This window comes from Pan troglodytes, chromosome 21 (genome assembly GCF_028858775.2).
Source record: "Pan troglodytes isolate AG18354 chromosome 21, NHGRI_mPanTro3-v2.0_pri, whole genome shotgun sequence".
In the NCBI taxonomy this organism is placed as follows: Eukaryota; Metazoa; Chordata; class Mammalia; order Primates; family Hominidae; genus Pan; species Pan troglodytes.
The window spans coordinates 42773813-42794596 of NC_072419.2; the positions used below are offsets into that span (position 1 = coordinate 42773813).

Below are 20784 nucleotides of genomic sequence, written 5' to 3' on the forward strand. Positions count from 1 at the left end.
TCAAACTTAAGAAAGGAATGTTCCAGGGAGCACCTCCTTTTATATGAACATGGCCTAAAGCACAGCCCATACGCCAGGTGCCCTCACAACCTTGTCCCTTATACCTTCTCCCTTTTATCCATCCAGGGTCCCATTAAGGATCAGTCACTGCTTTCAGTTACCATGTCTGTCTGGTTTTTTTTGTTTTGTTTTTTCTTTTCTTTTTTAGACAGGGTCTCACTCTGCTGCCCAGGCTGAAGTGCAAAGAATGGTGTGATCACAGCTCACTGCAGCCTCAACCAACTGGGCTCAATCAATCCTCCTGCCTCAGCCTCCCAAGTAGCTGGGACCACAGGTACATGCCACCATGCCCAGCTAATTTTAAAATTTTTTGTAGAGATGGAGTCTCACTTTGTTGCCCAGGCTGGTCTCAAACTCGTGGGCTCAAGTGATTCTCCCGCCTTGGCCTCCCAAAGTGCTGGGATCACAGGTGTGAGCCACTGTGCCAGGCCACCACGTCCTTCTAGTCCTTCTAGTCTCTTTAAAAATCAAAATTTCCCTACTTTTTGGGTTTTGATTTTCGAGATGTTGATGGCATTTTGTTTTTTGTTTTGTTTGTTTTAGTTTATTTTGTTTGTTTTGAGACGGAGTCTCACTGCAACACCCAGGCTGGAGTGCAGTGGCGCGATCTTGGCTCACAGCAACCTCCGCCTCCTGGCTTCAAGAGATTCTCCTGCCTCTGCCTCCCAAGTAGCTGGGGACTATAGGCGCCCGCCACCACACCTGGCTAATTTTTGTATTTTTAGTAGAGATGGGGTTTCACCATATTGGCCAGGCTGGTTTTGAACTCCTGACCTCACGTGATCCTCCCACCTTGGCCTCCCAAAGTGCTGGGATTACAGGCGTGAGCCACCGCGCCCGGCTGAGATGTTGGTGTTTTTAAAGTATCCAAGCGCACTCTACAGAAGGGTGCACCATTTGGGTTTACGTTTTCTCATGGCCGGATTCAGATTAAATGGTTTTCACAAAAATATGACTTAGATGATGTCCCATGTCCTTGTATCTTGTTCCATCAAGGATGCATTTGTCACTTCAGAGAAAGGCTGACAGCAGCTTCCCAGAGAAGCTGGGAATGAGTCCTCAGCTTCTGTGTTTCCAAAGCCTAGTCCTTGAGGGAACCAGGACAGGGACAGACAGGAAGTGCCCTCCTAAAGGCTGCAGGATATGACCACAGAGGCAGCAGAGGGGACAGGAGACTGTCAGCCACCTGTGGGTCCCTGAGAACCCTACATGGCCCAGGTTTCCCTTCTAGAACTCCAAGCTCCCTAGGTTTACATGTTTCCAGAGTCAGCAGAGAAGGCTCAGCTACCGCCAGGAACAGCACTGGGCCCCCAGACCTTATAGACAGGACAGCAGGACAAAGCCACTGCCACCAGGAGCCTGAGGGCCAAGTACCACGCGGAGGCTGCATGGGCAAATGCTGTGGAGGACAGACCCACTGAGATGAGGTTTCTAGCACCAGCAGTGGAATGGGCTTTACAACAGCAATTCTAAACAGTCTCCCGCCCATCTGAATCTGTGGCTGATCTGAAAGCTGGTGTGGTTTCTGCTGCCGACCCTGGTCCTACCATATGGCGGCCAGGGGAATTTTCAAAATGCTAACTGGGCTGCATCACCCTCTGCTTAAGACCCCTAAACCCAGGCCGGGCACGGTGGCTGGCTCACACCTGTAATCTCAGCACTTTGGGAGGCCAAGGCGGGTGGATCACAAGGTCAGGAGGTCGAGACCATCCTGGCTAACACGGTGAAACCTCGTCTCTACTAAAAATACAAAAAAATTAGCAGGGCATGGTAGTGGGCACCTGTAGTCCCAGCTACTCGGGAGGCTGAGGCAGGAGAATGGCATGAACCTGGGAGGCGGAGCTTGCAGTGAGCCGAGATCGTGCCACTGCACTCCAGCCTGGGTGACAGAGCGAGACTCTGTCTCAAAAAATAAAAATAAAAATAAAAACCAAACCCTAAACCCAGCCTCCTCACCTTGGCCTTGGAGGCTGCCGCCCACCTCTATAGCCACACCTCCAGCGAGAGCTGCCCTTGGCCGCCTCAGGGCCTCCCACAGGGTGTCCCGGGCCTCCACCGATGCAGCTGACATCAGCTCTTGCCTCCACTCTCAGGACAGGTGGCCTTTCCCCAGGGAAATCTCACCGAGCACCTGGGCCAGGCCAGGTCGGTGCCAACGCCCTGCTCTACACTTGGAGCACAAGAGTCGCTTTCCTTTGCTGTTGTCACTGATGTGATGATGCTTTTATTAATATCTATGTGATGACTTGTGAATATCTGTCTCTACGCAGAAGATGGTGGGCTCCCAAGGGTAGGAAGAGAGTTTTTTCACCAGGTCTCAGTGCCTGGCAGAGAGTAGAGCCTCAAGAATGATTTCCTAAATGAAGAACCTTGGCAGAGAAGGCAATATTTGCTGGGCTTTCAGAATGGGCAATATTTGAACCAAGCTATGGCAGTAAAAGACACAGTGAGCACAGTGGCAGAGGTGTAAGGCTGTGCTGCTGCTCCAGGCGGGGCTGGGGCCAGACTGGCCTTGAATGCCAGGTTAACAAGTAAGGCTTTCAGGCCGGACGCGGTGGCTCATGCCTGTAATCCCAGAACTTTGGGAGACCGAGGTGGGTGAATCACTTGAGGCGAGGAGTTCAAGACCATCCTGGCCAACATGGAAAAACCCCATCTCTACTTAAAAAAATAAAAAATTAGCCATGTGTGGTGATGCATGCCTGTAATCCCAGCTACTCAGGAGGCTGAAGCAAGAGAATCACTTGAGCCTGAGAAGCGGAGGTTGCAGTGAGCCGAGATCACACCACTGTACTCCAGCCTAGGCAACAGAGCGAAGCTCAGTCTAAAAAAAAAAGAAGTAAGGCTTTCGGGGGCAGTTTTAAATGGAGCAGGGACATTTCTTGCCACAGAACCCCACTTCCCATAAAGCAGGGGCCCCCGGTACCAGCCTCAATAGACCCATGGTACTCTCTGGACCCAGTGAGCCCATACTTTGTCTCCAAAATGTCACCCCAGCCCAGACCCAGTGAAGCCCCCGTGGCCAACACAGGACATGGGCCTTTGGGGCCCCTCTGCTGCCTTTATGGCTTTAACTTTCTGTAGACTGACAACTCCCGCATCTAAATCTCCAGCCTGTATTTTTCCCTGAACTCCACCCTTCCCACTCGACATCTCCACCTGGATGCATAACAAGCAATTTACACATCCATCAACTCCTAACAGTAGAGGGAATTCAGGAATTAGAAAATCATAATTTGGGCCGGGCACAGTGGCTCATGCCTATAATCCCAGCACTTTGGGAGGCCAAGGCGGGTGGATCACTTGAGGTTAGCAGTTCGAGACCAGCCTGGCCAACATGGTGAAGCTCCGTCTCTACTAAAAATACAAAAATTAGCCAGGCGTGGTGGCTCATGCCTGTAATCCCAGCTACTTGGGAGGCAGAGGCAGGAGAATCACTTGAACCCAGGAGGCGATGGTTGCAGTGAGCCGAGATCCCACCACTGCACTCCAGCCAGGGCAACAGAGTGAAACTAGGTCTCAAAAGAAAAGAACCATTTGGCAACCATCATATTGTAATAATGGAAGCGTCCATGCATGTTTAAAGTACTGGTGGCTGGGTGCGGTGGCTCATGCGTGTAATCCCAGCACTTTGGGAGGCCAAGGCAGGTGGATCACCTGAGGTCAAGAGTTCAAGACCAGCCTGGCCAGCATGGTGAAACCCCGTCTCCACTAAAAGTACAAAAATTAGCTGGGCATGGTGGCACACACCTGTAATCCCAGCTACATGGGAGGCTGAGGCAGAAGGGTTGTGCCAGGATCGCCAATGAACTGTACTCCAACTGAGTGACACAGCGAGACTCTGTCTCAAAAAAAAAAACTATTGGTTGAAATTTTTATGAGGAACAGAATATTCACAATCCCAAAGTAGCACACCACATATTACTTATTTTCCACTGTTCACGGATTGGAAGACTTAGTTTTGGTAAGATGGCAATACTCCCCCAAATTAATCTACAGGTTTGACACAACCCTTATCAAAATCCCAGCTCCCTTTTCTGCAGAAATTGAGACGCTGACCCTAAAATTCATATGGAAATGTAAAATTTACTACAAAACTAATGTAATCAAGGCTGGGCACAGTGGCTCATGCCTATAATCCCAACACTTTGGGAGGCTGGGACAGGAGGGTCACTTCAGCCCAAGAGTTTGAGACCAGCTTTGGCAACACAGTGAGATTCCATCTGTACAAAAAATACAAAAATTAACCAGGTATGGTGGCACACGCCTATAGTTCCAGCTACTCAGGAGGCTGAAACACAAGGATCGCTTGAGCCCAGGAGGTTGAGACTGCAGTGAGCTGTGATCATACCACTGTAGTCCAGACTGGGTGACAGAGCAAGACCCTGTCTCAAAAAATAAATAATTAATTAACAAATAATCAAGATTGTGTAGTACTGGCAAAAGGGTAGACATATATATCAATGAAACAGAATTAAGAGTCCAAAATAAACCCATACATTAATGGACAACTGACTTTAGACAACAGTGCCAAGGTATTCAATGGGGAAGGAAGTATCAACAAATGGTCCTAGTGTAACTGGATATCCAAATGCAAAAAAAAGGAAGCTGGGCCCTTACCTTGCAACATATACAAAATTAACTCAATACGGATTAAAGACCTGAAAACTCCATCCTGGCTAACACGGTGAAATCCCGTCTCTACTAAAAGTACAAAAAATTAAAAAATTAGCTGGGTGTGGTGGTGGGCACCTGTAGTCCCAGCTACTCAGGAGGCTGAGGCAGGAGAATGGCGTGAACCCAGGAGGCAGAGCTTGCAGTGAGCCGAGATCGCGTCACTGCACTCCAGCCTGGGCGACAAAGCAAGACTCCGTCTCAAAAACAAACAAACAAACAAAAAGAACAAAAAAAAAAACATGAAAGCTAAAACTAGCAAACTCTTAAAAGAAAACAGAAGTGGGCCGGGCGCGGTGGCTCACGCCTGTAATCCCAGCACTTTGGGAGGCCAAGGTGGGTGGATCATGAGGTCAGGAGATCGAGACCATCCTGGCTAACACAGTGAAACCCCATCTCTATTAAAAATACAAAAAATTAGCCGGACGTGGTGGCAGGCGCCTGTAGTCCCAGCTACTGGGAAGGCTGAGGCAGGACAATGGCGTGAACCTGGGAGGCGGAGCTTGCAGTGAGCCCAGATCATGCCACTGCACTCCAGCCTGGGCGACAGAGCGAGACTCTGTCTCAAAAAAAAAAAAAGAAAAAACACAAGTGTAAACATTCATAACCTTGGATCAGGCAATGACTTCTTGGGTATGACACCAAAGCACAAGCAACCAAAGAAAACACAGATAAACTAAACTTAAAAGTTAAAAACCCTTGTGCTTCGGCCGGGCGCGGTGGCTCATGCCTGTAATCCCAGCATTTTGGGAGGCTAAGGCCAGTGGATCATGAGGTCAGGAGTTCAAGACCAGCCTGACCAAGATAGTGAAACCTTGTCTCTACTAAAAATACAAAAATTAGCCGGGTGTGGTGGTGGGTGCCTGTAATCCCAGCTACTCGGGAGGCTGACGCAGGAGAATCACTTGAACCCAGGGGTCAGAGATTGCAGTGAGCCGAGATCGCACCATTGCACTTCTAGCCTGAGCGACAAAGCAAAACTCCATCTCAAAAAACAAAAAAAAAATAAAAAATAAAAAATAAACTTGTGTTTCAAAGAACACATGTTTATCAAGAAAGTGAAAGGATAACTCACATAAGAGAAAATATTTGCAACTCATGTATCTGATAAGGGTGCAATAACCGGAATATGTAAAGAACTTCTACAGCTCAAAACCAAAAGACAAATTTTTAAATAGGTAAAGGATCTAAATAGACACTTCTTTTTTTTTTTTTTTTGAGACAGAGTCTCACTCTCTGTTGCCCAGGCTGGAGTGCAGGGGCATGACCTCAGCTCACTGCAAACTCCACCTTAAGAGTTCAAGTGATTCTTGTGCCTCAGCCTCCCAAGTAGCTGAGACTACAGGCACCCACCACCACCCCCAGCTAATTTTTGTATTTTTAGTAGAGATGGGGTTTCGCCATTTTTGCCAGGCTGGTCTCAAACTCCTGACCTCAGGTGATCTGCCCGCCTCGGCCTCCCAAAGTGCTGGGATTACAGGCGTGAGCCACCACCGCGGCCAGCCTAAATAGATACTTCTCTGAAGAAGATACACAAATGTCCAATAATAAGCATGTGAAAAATGCTCAACATCTTCAGTCACTAGACAAATGCAAATCAAAACCACAATGAGATGCCACTTCACACCTAATAGGATGACTAGAATTAAAAAGACAAGCAGGGCCAGGTAGCTGTAGTCCCAGCTACTCGGGAGGCTGAGGTGGAAGGACTGCTAAGCCCAGGAGTTCAAGTCCAGCCTGGGGTAACATAGTGAGACCCTGGCTCTAATACAAACACAGACAGACAAGTATTAGTGAAGAAGTAGAGAAATTGGAACCATCCACTGCCAGTGGGAATTCAAAATGGGACAACATTGTGCAAAATAGTTTGGAAGTTCCTTAAAAGGTTAAACATAGAGGCGTTACCATATGACCCAGCGGTTCCACTCTTATATACCTGAGAAAGTGAAAATGTATATCCACACGTAAACCTGCAGATTAATGTTCACGGCACCATATTCATAATGGACAAAAAGTAGAAACAACCCAAATGTCTATCAGCTGACAAATGCAAAAACAAAATGTAGCATATAGCCATACAACAGAATACTACTTGGCAATGAAAAAGACTGAGGTACCGGGACATTCTGCAATATGGATGATCCCTGAAAATATTATGCTAAGTGAAAGAAGCCAGACATCGTATGACTGCATTTGTTTGAAGTTTCTAGAGTAAACAAGCTGGCTAGGCGAGTGGCTCACACCTGTAATCCCAGCACTCTGGGAGGCTGAGGCAGGTGAATTACTTGAGGTCAGGATTTCGAGACCAGCCTGGACAACATGGTAAAACCCCATCTCTACTAAAAATACAAACATTAGCTGGGGTGGTAGCAGGTGCCTGTAATCCCAGCTACTAGGGAGGCTGAGGCAGGATAATCACTTGAATTCAAGAGGCAGAGGTTGCAGTGAGCCCCACTGCACTCCCGTCTGGGTGACAGGGTGAAACTCCATCTCAAAACACAAAAACAAATTTCTACAGTAAACAAACTGATAGAGAGGGAAAGTAGATCCATAGTCTCCAGGGGCTGGGATGAGAGGAGAATGGGAAATGACTGCTGACAGGTACAGGGTTTCTTTGGGGGATTACTTACTAAAATGTTATGGAATTACATAGTAGTGCTGATGATTACATAGCTTTGTAGATACACTAAAACCAATGAGTTGTACATTTCATAGGTGAATTTTATGGTTTATAAAAGATAACAATTTAAGCTTTTCTTTAAAATACAGAAAACCTGTAGAATAAGAAAAATATTTACAAATCATATCAAGGGATTAATATCCAAAACATATTTTTAAAACGCCTAGAATCAAAAAAAAAAAAAACAAAAAAAAAACAAAAAAAACCCTGCTCTTTTAAATGGGCCAAGAATTTTTTTTTTTTTTTTTTTTTTTGAGACCGAGTCTCACTCTGTCCACCAGGCTGGAGTGCAGCGGCACGAGCTCGGCTCACTGTAGCCTCAGCCTCCCGGATTCAAGTGAGTCTCCTGCCTCAGCCTCCCGAGTAGTTGGGATTACAGGCGTGTACAACCACACCTGGCTAATTTTTGTATTTTTCGTAGAGAACAAGATTTCACCATGCTGGCCAGGCTTGTCTCAAATTCCTGGCATCAAGTGATCCACCCGCCTAGGCCTCCCAAAGTGCTAGGATTACAGGCAAGAGCAACCACACCAGGCCCCTTGTACACTGTTGATGGGAATTTAAAATGGTACAGCCACTACAGAAAACAGTTATTGCAGTTCCTCGGAATGTTAAAAATAGAATAACCATTTGATCCAGCAATTCCATTTCTGGGCACATACCCAAAAGAACTGAAAACAGAGACTTATATGTTCACAATGTCAGGTTAAAAAAACAATAGCAGGAACTTGAAGAGACCCATGTTCACTGAAGCATTATTCAGAATAGCCAAAAAGTGGAAGCAACCCAAGCGTCCATCCATGATGAGTGGATAAACAAACTATGCATACAATGGAATATTATTCAGCCTTAAAAAGGACGAGAGCCTGGGCAACATGGCAAAACCCCACTTCTACAAAAAGAATTTTTTAAAAAAATTAGCCGGGGCCAAGCACAGTGGCTCAGGCCTATAGCACTTTGGGAGGTCCAGGCAGGACGACTGCTTGAGGCTAGAAGTTTGAGACCAGGCTGGGCAACACAGGGAGACCCTGTTTCTACAAAAGTAGAAAACTTAGCCAGGTGTGGGCTGGGCGCAGTGGCTCACATCTGTAATCCCAGCACTTTGGGAGGCTGAGGCGGGCAGATCACGAGGTCAGGAGATCCAGACCATCCTGACTAACACGGTGAAACCCCGTCCCTACTAAAAATACAAAAAAAAAGAAAAAATTAGCCGGGCGTGGTGGCAGGCGCCTGTAGTCCCAGCTACTCAGAAGGCTGAGGCAGGAGAATGGCGTGAACCCGGGAGGCAGAGCTTGCAGTGAGCCGAGATCGCGCCACTGGACTCCAGCCTGGGTGACAGTGCGAGACTCCGTTTCAAAAAAAAAAGAAAACTTAGCCGGGTGTGCTGGTGCATGCTTGCAGCCCTAGCTACTTGAGGGGGTCAAAGCAGGGGGATTGCTTGAGCCCAGGAGGTCAAGGCTGCAGTGAGCTATAATTGTGCCACTGCATGCCACCCACGGCGACAGAGTGAGACCCTATCTCAACCCCCCACCTCCAAAAAGAAATTCTGATATACACTAAACATGGATGAACCTGGGGCTTGAGGACATTATGCTGGGTGAAATAAGCCAGTGACAAAAGGTCAAATGCTGTATGATTCCACTTACATGAGGCCCCAATGAGTAGATAAACTCACAGAAAACAGAAAGATGAATGATGACTGCCAGGGGCGGGGAGAAGGGGGCAAGGTGGAGCTAGTGTTTAACTGGCAGGGAGTTTCGGCTGAGGAAGATGAAAGTGCTCTGGAGATGGATGGTGGTGATGGTTGCACAACAAAGTGAATATACTTAATGCCACCAAACTATACACTTAAAAATGCTGAAAATGGCATGAACCTGGGAGGCGGAGCTTGCAGTGAGCTGAGATGGCGCCACTGCACTCCAGCCTGGGCGACAGAGGGAGACTCCATCTCAAAAAAAAAAAAAAAAACCACGCTGAAAATGGTAATTTTATGTTATGCATATTTTACCACAATCAAAAAATAAAATGTAAAACTGGGACACTGAAGAAACGTGATGACAAATGATCTTACTTTGGCTCCTAGACCAGAAAAAATTCCTCTAAAGGACATTATTGGGATAACTGGCACAACCTGAATATGGACTGTAAATTAGGTAATTAAATCAATGTGAAAATTGTCCTGACTTTTATCATTGTACTATGCATATTTAAGAGAATCTCCTTTTTAGGAGGTACTCACTGAAACATGTAGAGATAACAGGACATATGTATGCAAGAAACTCTCAAATGGTTGGGGGTAGGAATAAATAAATATAAATGTATGTATATGTATTATATATATGTATATGTATATGGAAAGCAAGAAGAAAATATAATAAAACCCAATGGTAACAAATGGAGAATCTAGATGAAGCTATACAGGGTTCTTTGCACAGTTCTTCTAACTTTATCCTAAGTCTGAAATCATTTCAAAATAAAGTTTTTAAAAATTAATCTGTCCAAAATAGAGTTTCTTATCCCCAAACTGCTCCACACAGCAAACCCATCATAGAAAATGGCAGCTCTTTCTCGTTGCTCACATCAAAACTCTGAGAGTCCACCCTAACTCTTTTCTTTCACACCCATTCCCATGCCCCAGCAGATCCTACCGGCTGCACCTCGGAAATAGTTTTAGCACTTGTCCCTCGGCCTCCCCGCTAGTCCGGATCAGCCTGATCCTTGCTGGGTCGCTCCTCACAGGTCCCCTGCTCGTGGACTCGGCCCCCTCTGCGCTATTTTCAACACATCACCCAGAAGGATTCCGTCAAAACCCAAGCCAGGTGGTCACCCCCTGCTCAGAACCCTCCGACACCCCACATGGCCTACAGGGAGCCACAGAGAGGTCCCCGCTGCTTCTCAGCCCCTCCGGCTCCCGCCCCCATCCTCCTGACCTCCTGCTGCTGGCGACCCCAAGCCCGGGAGCCCTCACGGCGGGGCGCACCCCTGCACCTCCTGTCTGCCCAATGTCACTGCCCAGAGCACCCTGCGGAACAGCCCACGCTCCCCCCAGGTCCCCTTCTCCTTTGAGGCCCCAGGCCGCGGAGCTACTTGTTCATCGTGTTTCCCTCCACGAAACCAGTGCTTCCCGAGTGGTTCCTTCAGCCCCGCTCTGGCGGGCGACCGCTGATGTGGACAGAGCGAGTCACCGGGCGTAGGGGTCCCTGGGAGCACCCCCCACCCACCGCCTGGGGTCCCTGGGAGCCCCCCCACCCACCGCCTCTGCACTCCCCACGTCGAGAGCCGTTGCCCGTCAGGGGAAGCTGCACTCCCACGGCCCATACAAGTGGGAGGCCTCTGGGGAAGCGGCCCTGGACGTTCCGCTTGCCTCTCTGGAGGGGAAGGGGTGGCCCAGAGCGAACCCCCACACCCCCTCCCATTGCCTGCTCACCCCATCACCTCCCCTCCCTACAAGGCCCTCTGTGCAGCCTGGGCTGGCACAGCAAGGAAGGGGGGCTCACCCCAGAGCGCCCCCGCCTGCCAGCCCGTGGGTCGAGGCCAAATAAGGCCGGACGGCAGCCGAGGATCCCCGCACCCCGCCCGCGGCCCCGCCCCGCGCACATTCTTCTGCCTTGTAAGGCCCGGCCGCCACGCCCCGCCCCCGCCTGGAGTCCGGACCCGACGGCCGGCCCAGTTCCACGCACCCAACGAGCCCAAGCGCCTTCTCCGCACCAGGTGGGATCCGGGGCCCCGGGGGTCTTGAGGACGGGCCTAACGGCCCAGGGCTGGAGATGAGAGGTGGCCCGGGCCCGACCCGGCTGTCACGGGGGGCAAAGGCGGGCCCCACGGACTGGGACGTGGTAGGGTCTGTTGGGCACGGACTGAGGGGTGAGCTGGGGCAGCGAGTTTGCTGGGGGCCGACAGGGACTCTGGCCAGGGGCCGGGCAGCAGGAAGGCTGTTCTGGCCTCTGAGAAGCAGTGGTCCTGCGGCAAGGGAAGGCCATCGTCCAGGCCCTGCCCCTTTGCTGAGGAGCTGGAGATGCCAAGCCCAGAGCTCCGGGGGGGGGGCTGGGGAGCCCGGGTACAAGGGTGCTGGGGAGAGGGTTGCAGTCACCAGTTCCCCCTGGCCCAGTAAAGGCATGTGTGTCACAGATGGAGAAACAGCCCTGTGGGACTCCACGCCCCCACAGCATCTGTGTCCCCTCCCCATCTCCCATCCCTACACCCTGGGCCAGGGGAAAGGGACCGAGACTAGAGGGCCCTTCCGACAGCCAGTGCTGTATGCAGGGACCCGGGCTTCCCCTCTCTGGGTCATCTTGCCTGTGGGTGGGGAAGGTCTGCGGAGGGCCCTGATGGACTCACCCCTAGGGGGCAGGACGAGGACTAGGGGCTGGGAGAACCTGATCCCTGCTCTTCCCAGCCCTCCAGCTGCTCTAAGGAGGAGCCTCAGATGAGGTGCACTGAGAAGGAGGCATCTGGCCTGCCCAGCTCCAGGGGCTGGAGGTCATGGGGGCACTGCCCTGTGCTGGCTTCAGCCCAGCCTTTTCTCTTATGGTGGGAATCTGGACACCAGGATGGGGGACATGGCATCTAGTCACATCCAGGCCAAGTATCAGTGCTGACCCCTGGTGTCTAGGGCACCTGAAGGGGAAGCGATGGCCTCAGAACTAAAGGCCCCACCCATGCCTGCCCCTCGCCCCTCCACCAGTTCTAGAAGGCGCCTCTGGATACACAGAGCCCTTTCCCGCTCCGCTGCCACAGGCCCGCATGAGGACTGGGGCTCCCTGTTTTGTTCAAGCCTCGAGGGCACCAGCAGCCAAGTTTGCTCTCCACTGACCCAAACCTAGCCCAGGAATCCTGTCTTCCAGGTGGCCCCTCCCCCTCTCATGGGCACTCCACTCCCCTTCTGGGGCCTGTTTTCCTAGCTGCACCATGGGGGCACCCCTGCCTCCGCTCACCACTTCCCACAATTGCTGGGGTGGACATGGCGGCCTTGTGCAAGCCCTTAAGTACAGTGCTCCCAGCCACACCACAGCAGAGAGTGCAGACCGGGTGGCCATGAAGGCAGAGGGGCCCAGCTGGGCTCAGACCCAGCTGTGGGTGGCCTGGCCATGCCTGCCCTAGAGCTTCACAGAGTGTGGTGGGGACAGTGATAGCCATCACAGCCTCTGTTGGGCACAGTGCACTGCCTCTCTGCATGCAGCCTTCTGTGGGCACCAGGAGTCAAAGTTCCCAAGAACACTGGACTCAGAGAAGGACTAGGCCCCTCTAAAGCACGGGAGAGGAGGGGGCCGGCATCTGGGGACAATGGCACTCCCAACTAGGTCATGGGTGAGAAGGAATTCTGTCTACCTTCCTGAACCATGCAAGAAACACTGAGGGCTGGGTGTGTCGGTCCGTGGGACACGGGCAGCCACTGTCTCATGACTACAGGCAGTGATGGCCCTGGGGACCAGCTGGGGCTGGCCGGGATCCCAGTCCAGGGTTGATGATCTCAAAGGCCAAGGACCGAGAATGACTTCAACAGAGTCATGGGAGGAAGGCCTGGAAACAGCTCAAGTTGCAACCACACAGCTTGGGGTGAACAACAGGCAGAGCAGGCTTTCTGGAGGCCCTGGGCCTGGGGGTTTGGGCAGAGGGAAGAGGGGCCGCAGTCCTGGAACCTCAGCCAGGCCCACTGCCCCAGCCGAGGGAAGGAGGCACTGGGTCTTCAGGCGCATATCCCCACAAGCTGTGGCAAGCATTCAGGGAAACAGTCCCAGGCCTGGTCTCAGTTTCCCCATCTGTACAGTAGAAGCAGCAGACTGGCCGTAGTTGCCTCATACAGTCATTCATCAAACAAGCATCTGTTAGCCCAACTATGGCCTGGGATTGGTGTAAACTGGGGGATCTATGCTGGCCCACAAGGGAGAGAGATCTTTAAGTGTTTACTGTGGAAGCAAGGATACAGGGAACAGCTCCCTAGGAGAGGGGAGCGGTCTCAAGAACTGGGCTGGAGAAGAAAGAGCACAGGGGAGGAGGGGACCACAGAGGAAAGCCTGGGAGTGTCCAGGGAACTGCAGAGGTCAGAAGGGTAGGATTGTGGGTCACAAGAGGGACACCACGAGGGCTGTCAGAGAGGCCAGGAGGGACTCACACAGGGCCTTGAATGCCAGGATGAGGGACCCAGACTTGCTCTGAGGGGCGGCAGGAATCTTCAAGGGCTTCACAATGCCAGGTGTAGGTCAGGGTCTGTATGGGACAGAAGAGGCCAGCTGGAGGCTAAGAAGCCAGGTCTAAGCAAGGGTGAAGAAGCTGGGGTTCTCAGCCCAAGCAAGCCTCACACCCCGATAAGCACTGGGGAGTGAGAACAAGGAGTGGGACCCAGGATCAGTCTGTGACCACTCACCACTGGGGGGCTGGTCAAGCTCCCTGAGGGGGACAGGCGGGGGCTTGACTGCCCAGAGCCTCCTAGAACCTCAGGCGGGCAGCAGAGGGATGGAGTGGGAGAGTGAGGAACGGCAGGAATGCAGGAATGCTGATCCAGCTCCTTCCTGCAGGGCCAGGGAGCCTGGATCGCAGCCCAGGAGAGCCCTCACTGACTCCCACGAGTGGACCCACCTTGTCACTTGGAAAGAGAGAGGGACAGTGTAAATGCTATTAAGGATTAAAGGAGATAAAGCATGGTAATGGTTGGCACCAAGCCCAATCCTAAGTGTTTTACCCAAACAATCACAGCCAAAATAGCTGATTCCATGCCCGGCACTGTTCCAGGAGCTCTCGGGCACTGAGTCAGTTAATCCCTACTGCTGGGCACTCCTCATGTCTCCAGTCCCAGATGAAGACTCTCGGGCTCAGAGAGGTAGAGGAAGTTGTTCAGAATCACACAGCCACACTTGTCTGCTTTTGTGAAGAACTGGGTGGTGGGAGCCCCAAATCCGTGGGCAGCCTTGAATGCCAGGCCGAAGTGCTAAAAGCCAGTCTGGGGGAGGCAGGAAGATTCCCTGGCCCAGAGTCACAGAGCCACCCAACCCCCACCCCTACCTGCAGGGAAGCCCCACCCACCAGAAGCCAAGATGTCCAGCAAGCGGGCCAAAGCCAAGACCACCAAGAAGCGGCCACAGCGGGCCACATCCAATGTCTTCGCAATGTTTGACCAGTCCCAGATCCAGGAGTTTAAGGAGGCTTTCAACATGATTGACCAGAACCGTGATGGCTTCATTGACAAGGAGGACCTGCACGACATGCTGGCCTCGCTGGGTGAGCTGGGACAGGGACAGGGGTGAGATGGATGAGGCCAGGCAGGCTCTGCCAATCATTTACAGGGCACCTCCTGTGTAGTGAGACGCGTGGTGTCCACCTTAGAGAATAGTTGCCATTAACTTAGTCCATTCAACAGGGAAACTGGGCCGGGCGCGGTGGCTCACGCCTGTAATCCCAGCACTTTGGGAGGCCAAGGCGGGCGGATCAATAGGTCAGGAGATCGAGACCATCCTGGCTAACACGGTGAAACCCTGACTCTACTAAAAATACCAAAAATTAGCCGAGCGTGGTGGCGGGCGCCTGTAGTCCCAGCTACTCAGGAGGCTGAGGCAGGAGAATGGCGTGAACCCGGAAAGCGGAGGTTGCAGTGAGCCGAGATCGCCCCACTGCACTCCAGCCTGGGCAACAGAGCGAGACTCCATCTCAAAAAAAAAAAAAACAGGGAAACTGAAGCACAAAGCAGGTCCACCACAGGGTCTGAACGTAGACAGGCTGACTCCACAGTGGGCCTGTCTTAGGCAGATTTGTGCACTGGGCTGCCAGGTATCATTTCATTTAAAGAAAGGGGTCAGCTGGCTGAGCGCGGTGGCTCACGCCTGTAATCCCAGCATTTTGGGAGGCCAAGGCGGGCGGATCACAAGGTCAGAAGATCGAGATCATCCTGGCTAGCATGGTGAAACCCCGTCTCTACTAAAAATACAAAAATTAGCTGGGCGTGGTGGCGGGCGCCAGCTACTCGGGAGGCTGAGGCAGGAGAATGGTGTGAACCTGGGAGGCGGAGTTTGCAGTGAGCCAAGATCACGCCACTGCACTCCAGCCTGGGCAACAGAGCAAGACTCCGTCTCAAAACAGAAAGAAAGGAAAGAAAGAGGTCAGCATCTAAATGAAAGTGTGAACTGCAGGCTGCCCACTGCACAGATGGGGAAACTGAGGCCTAGAGGGGAGGCCAGACCAGCTCCCCTCCTTCAGAGGTCACCCATCCCAGGCTCTCATAGCGTCTCTAGTCCCAGTGACTTCCTCAGGATCAGGACCTTAGAACTAACAGGGTACAAAAATAAAGTCCAATTCTCTACTGCAGATGGGGAAACACAGGCCCAGAGGCAAGGCCTCCAGAGACCATGCCCCAACACACGGGCCTGCCCCAACATCCCTCCCAAAGTGCTGGCCACAGCCAGCCACTCTCAGCCCAGTTCCCGCGTACCCCTCATGCCGAGTGACAGCATCCAGACCAGACACTGCCTGGGGGAGGGAGAGTCCAGGACCAGAGGACACAGCCCCGTGACAGTCAAGCCTGGAGCTTTGAGGCCAGAGAGTCAGTCCCTGGTAGGGCCCTGTGCACTTTCCTCTTCCTGTGAAATGGGGCCATGACCCTGACATTTCCCCACGAGGCACTGAGCAGGAGAACCAGGCAAACCTGAGTGGGAGAACTGACAGCACGCTGCCCCCGGCCCTGAGCACCAAACCTCTCCCCGCTTCTGGCCAGGCTCGCTTGAAGGCTCCCTCCCCCAGGAGGTCACCTGGCAGGAAGTAAACTCTAGGGTTCTTTTTTTTCTTTCCCCCCGAGACAAAATCTCACTCTGTTGCCCAGGCTGGAGTGGCACCATCTCGGCTCACTGCAACCTCCGTCTCCCAGGTTCAAGAGATTCTCCTGCCTCAGCTTCCCCAGTAGCTGGGATTACAGACGTGCGCCACCATGCCCGGCTAATTTTTGTATTTTTAGTAGAGACAGGGTTTCGCCATGTTGGCCAGGCTGGTCTCAAACTCCAGAGCCCATCTTGGCCTCCCGAAGTACTGCGATTACAGGTGTGAGCTACCACGCCTGGCCAACTCCAGGGTTCTTATCTGGGGCTTTCCCAGCTTCGTGGAAGGACTGAGGCCTGGTGAGAGAAGGGGCTGGCCTTAAGTACCCCAGTGTCCTGGCGTCACAGCTCCTCTTGGGCCTCAGCTTCCATGGCCATCCCAGGGGGACACAGCAGGGTATGTGAGGCTCAGGGACATGAAAACTTCCTATTTCCAAGGCCACACCCTGCACCCAGGCCCCTGAACCCCTGAGACTTCATGACAGCCCTGGGTGTCCACCCAGAAAAACATGCACTGTGTTTGTAGCTCATATCCGTGGGTCTGCAGATGAGTCACACCCTTATCTTCAAGTTAAAAACAAGAGCAGCAAATATAATAATAATAAGAAGAAGCCCTGCAGGTATTATCTTAAATCTCAAAGCAATCCTATTGAACAGATACAATTATTCCCACTTTACAAACAAGGAAACTGAGGCTCAGAGAGGTTAAGTAATTTACCCAAGGTCACACAGCTACCAAGTAGTGGGGCTGCAATAGAAACCCAGCAGTTGATTCCAGTCCATAGGCCTGTGCCAGTCATTGTTATGAGCCTTTTGCAACTACTGTCTTCACAATTCCCCTAAGAGATGGGGAAAACCAAGGTGCAAAGCTGGGATCCAAACCCAGGCCTGTCTGACAGCAAAGCACTGTGTCTGGACTTTGGAGTTAGGCTGCCTGGGTTCAAATGCCAGGTCTACTCAAGTCTCCTCCTTACTTGCTGTCTGACCCTGGACAAGTCACCTGGCCTCTCTGTGCCTCAGCTTCCATACCTGTGAAGTGGGTAAGAATGCTGACTTCACAGGGTGGTGAAAGTTAAATGCAATAAGGCACGTGGTCGACCAGCCACAGCGAGCAGTCTGCAGAGGGTTGTTCTTATTACACTTTAGTGAGCACTGCCGGCTGCTGACATCCAGGCCACAGGAGGAAACTGGTGGGAGCAGCCAGGGACTCCCGGCGCCCACTGCTGTGGCTGCGCTAGAGCCATGTTTTCCAGTTCACAAAACCCACTACCTCCCGTCTCACACGGAGCGGTGAAGGGCAGGGGTGGGGGACGGGGGTGCAAGTTGTCCCAGCTGGGGACAGAGGGCCCAGGACCACAGGCTGGAACACCCCACCTGCCACAGGGAAGAACCCCACAGACGAATACCTGGAGGGCATGATGAGCGAGGCCCCGGGGCCCATCAACTTCACCATGTTCCTCACCATGTTTGGGGAGAAGCTGAACGGCACGGACCCCGAGGATGTGATTCGCAACGCCTTTGCCTGCTTCGACGAGGAAGCCTCAGGTCCGTGGCGCCCCCTACCACCACTCTGCATGCAAGTGGAACAGGGCCACCCCAGGCATTCAGTGCCTCTGCCCCTAAGGGCCAGAACAGACATCACCCATCTCCCAGGTTCTGTCACCAGAACTATAAAAGCCAGGCCACCTCCTTATTGTCGCCGCAAAGGCTAGGCCAGAACAGCCCATGCCCCAAGACTCCTGCCTTCGTGATCTCCCCCGCTGGCGCAATGCACATTCTCCATCTGTTTTAGACCTTTCCAGAAATCAAACCATTTCATGCCTTTCTTGCCAAGAAGGTATAGAAACTGGCCCCCCTCAGATCTCCTAACGGATATTCCATCCCTCAGCTCATTTTTCCCAGGGACATGTCAGGGTGATGATGGCCATGGTAACATGGCCATGGGCCCTCACGGGCCTGACTACCTTCACGGTCCCTCACTGGAATGGCATACGTTCATCCCTGTTTTCTAGATTAAACAGGCACACCGAGGTTAAGGACCTTGCCCAAAGTCACATAGCTAAGGAGAATGGGAATCAGCACTGCAACTCAGGCAGTGGAACTCCAGAGCTCACGCTTAAAACAGGGCACACCCAACACCATCTGTGTGCACAGCCTCAAGTTCCCCAAGTGACACCTCGGAGACAGTCCCACTGCACAACTCCTCCCCTCGGGACCCTGGCACCCCTTCACGTGGGATCCGACACCCCTTCACGTGCACCCCCACACCCCTCCTGCCACGTCCTCATTCCTCAGACTGACCAGAGACTAAGATTGTATCTTCCCAGCCCCTCTAGGTCTGCAAGAGCTGCCAGGGGGCTGAGGGATGGGGCTGCTGTGTGTGTCTCAGCCCAAGTTCCTGCTCTCACCCCCCTGCCCCTGCCCGCAGGTTTCATCCATGAGGACCACCTCCGGGAGCTGCTCACCACCATGGGTGACCGCTTCACAGATGAGGAAGTGGACGAGATGTACCGGGAGGCGCCCATTGATAAGAAAGGCAACTTCAACTACGTGGAGTTCACCCGCATCCTCAAACATGGCGCCAAGGATAAAGACGACTAGGCCACCCCAGCCCCCCGACACCCCAGCCCCCGCCAGTCACCCCTCCCCGCACACACCCATCCATACCAGCTCCCTGCCCATGACCCTCGCTCAGGGATCCCCCTTTGAGGGGTTAGGGTCCCAGTTCCCAGTGGAAGAAACAGGCCAGGAGAAGTGCGTGCCGAGCTGAGGCAGATGTTCCCACAGTGACCCCAGAGCCCTGGGCTATAGTCTCTGACCCCTCCAAGGAAAGACCACCTTCTGGGGACATGGGCTGGAGGGCAGGACCCAGAGGCACCAAGGGAAGGCCCCATTCCGGGGCTGTTCCCCGAGGAGGAAGGGAAGGGGCTCTGTGTGCCCCCCAGGAGGAAGAGGCCCTGAGTCCTGGGATCAGACACCCCTTCACGTGTATCCCCACACAAATGCAATCTCACCAAGGTCCCCTCTCAGTCCCCTTCCCTACACCCTGACCGGCCACTGCCGCACACCCACCCAGAGCACGCCACCCGCCATGGGAGTGTGCTCAGGAGTCGCGGGCAGCGTGGACATCTGTCCCAGAGGAAGCAGAATCTCCAATAGAGGGCTGAGCACTGCTTCTGGTGTGTGTGTCTGTGGCTGGGGTGAAGTAAGGGGACCCCGGGCCTGAAACCCTCTCCCACCTTCTCCTGCCATCTCCAGTTACTGCCCTGCTCCTCCCACCCTGGCCCAGGGAAGGACTGGGTGTCCTCCAGCCATATGGTCCCTGAAGCCTCTAGGGACCAGAGTCCCTAGTAAGTGGGCTCTGTGCTCAGCTGAGACCAGCAGGGAACAGGGGACGGAGGGAATGGGCCTGGTGGCCTTCTCAGGGCTTGTGGGAAAGGGAGGACCATGGGAATCACCACAGCCAATCCCGTGGAGGGTTCCAGGCCTCTTGGGGGGCAGAGGTCAGGCCACAAAGCCCTCAGGACTAGAGCTCCGGGTTCCAGAAGAACAGGGAGGCTCCAGGAACAGTGATGAGGCAGGTGTCCCAGCAGCTCAGGGTTGGAGGTGGGAACGAGGGGTTTCCCAGCCCCAGGCAGATGGAGGGCGAGTTCAGCCCCAGGACCAACAGCATGGGGGCCACAGCTTTCCATGTCCCTGTGTACGCAGGGCAGGCAGGGCCGGGACCCCTGCTCCTGGTGGATGATGGGGACACTGATGGCAGTGCCTGGGGCCTAAGAGGGGCAGAAAGAGCGCTGAATGACTGAGCAGAGAGTCCAGAGGGGCATGGACTGCCTGGGTCACCCAATAGGCCTAGGGCAGAGTGAGGGCCGGACCCACCCCACCTGACCCCAGCGAGTGGACCCAGCTTGGTCCTGAGGCCTTCTCCAGAGGTCACCCAGAGCAGGCAGCCGCAGCACTCAGCAAAGGTCCCAGATCAGGGCCAAGGGGGAGCTGAGCACCAGGGGACCCTGTGCCTGACCAGGAGGCCCTAACCTCCTGCAGGCCTCAACGCCAGGCCCTGCTCAGAGCTCGGCTGAAACTCCTCATCCTGGCTCCAAACAGAGCCCCAAAAGTCCCTGGTATCAACTCCAGAAGGGGCGAGACCCGAACAAGTTCCAAACCAGGCCCAAATAGTATCCCAAACTCAGTCCCAAACACATTCTCACCCCCGGCAGCAGGCTGCAGGCCTCCAGCTACACACACGGCCCTGGGCAACTCTCAGTCTGGCCACCCATTCGATGCTGCCAGCCCCAAGGGTGTGGGAGGGGGGTCTCAGAGTGTCCCAGGGTACTGGCCACACATGCCCGACACCAGGGTCATAAGGTCCTCTCAGCAGAGCCACTGCAGCACCAAAGGCATTTCTGGAAGGAGGCAAGGACGCGTCATCTAGATGTCAAGCCCCAGCGTGCGATTCTGTCACAGTTCACCCCACCTTCACCCCGAGACGGAAGACGGAAGAGCTTCGCACACAGGCGGGAAGAGGTCAGGACCAGTCCAGCCTCACTGGCTTCAGAACTGGCCTGGGGGCTA

General features: G+C 53.2%; 1 protein-coding gene across 2 annotated transcripts; it reads left to right on the forward strand.

Annotated features, from left to right (window-relative positions):
* Positions 1-11017: 11017 nt before the first annotated feature.
* On the forward strand, positions 11018-19385 carry MYL9 (myosin light chain 9). Of its 2 annotated transcripts, none has more exons than XM_003339343.5 (4): positions 11018-11125; positions 14420-14629; positions 17596-17757; positions 18641-19385. In XM_003339343.5, the coding sequence occupies exons 2-4, from the start codon at positions 14446-14448 to the stop codon at positions 18811-18813; spliced, it is 519 nt and encodes a 172-aa protein (XP_003339391.1). In that variant the 5' UTR covers positions 11018-11125; positions 14420-14445; the 3' UTR covers positions 18814-19385. The 2 variants fall into 2 exon arrangements, with proteins under 2 accessions (XP_003339391.1, XP_054530720.2); XM_054674745.2 differs by lacking the exon at positions 11018-11125 and adding an exon at positions 14149-14231.
* Positions 19386-20784: the final 1399 nt, after the last annotated feature.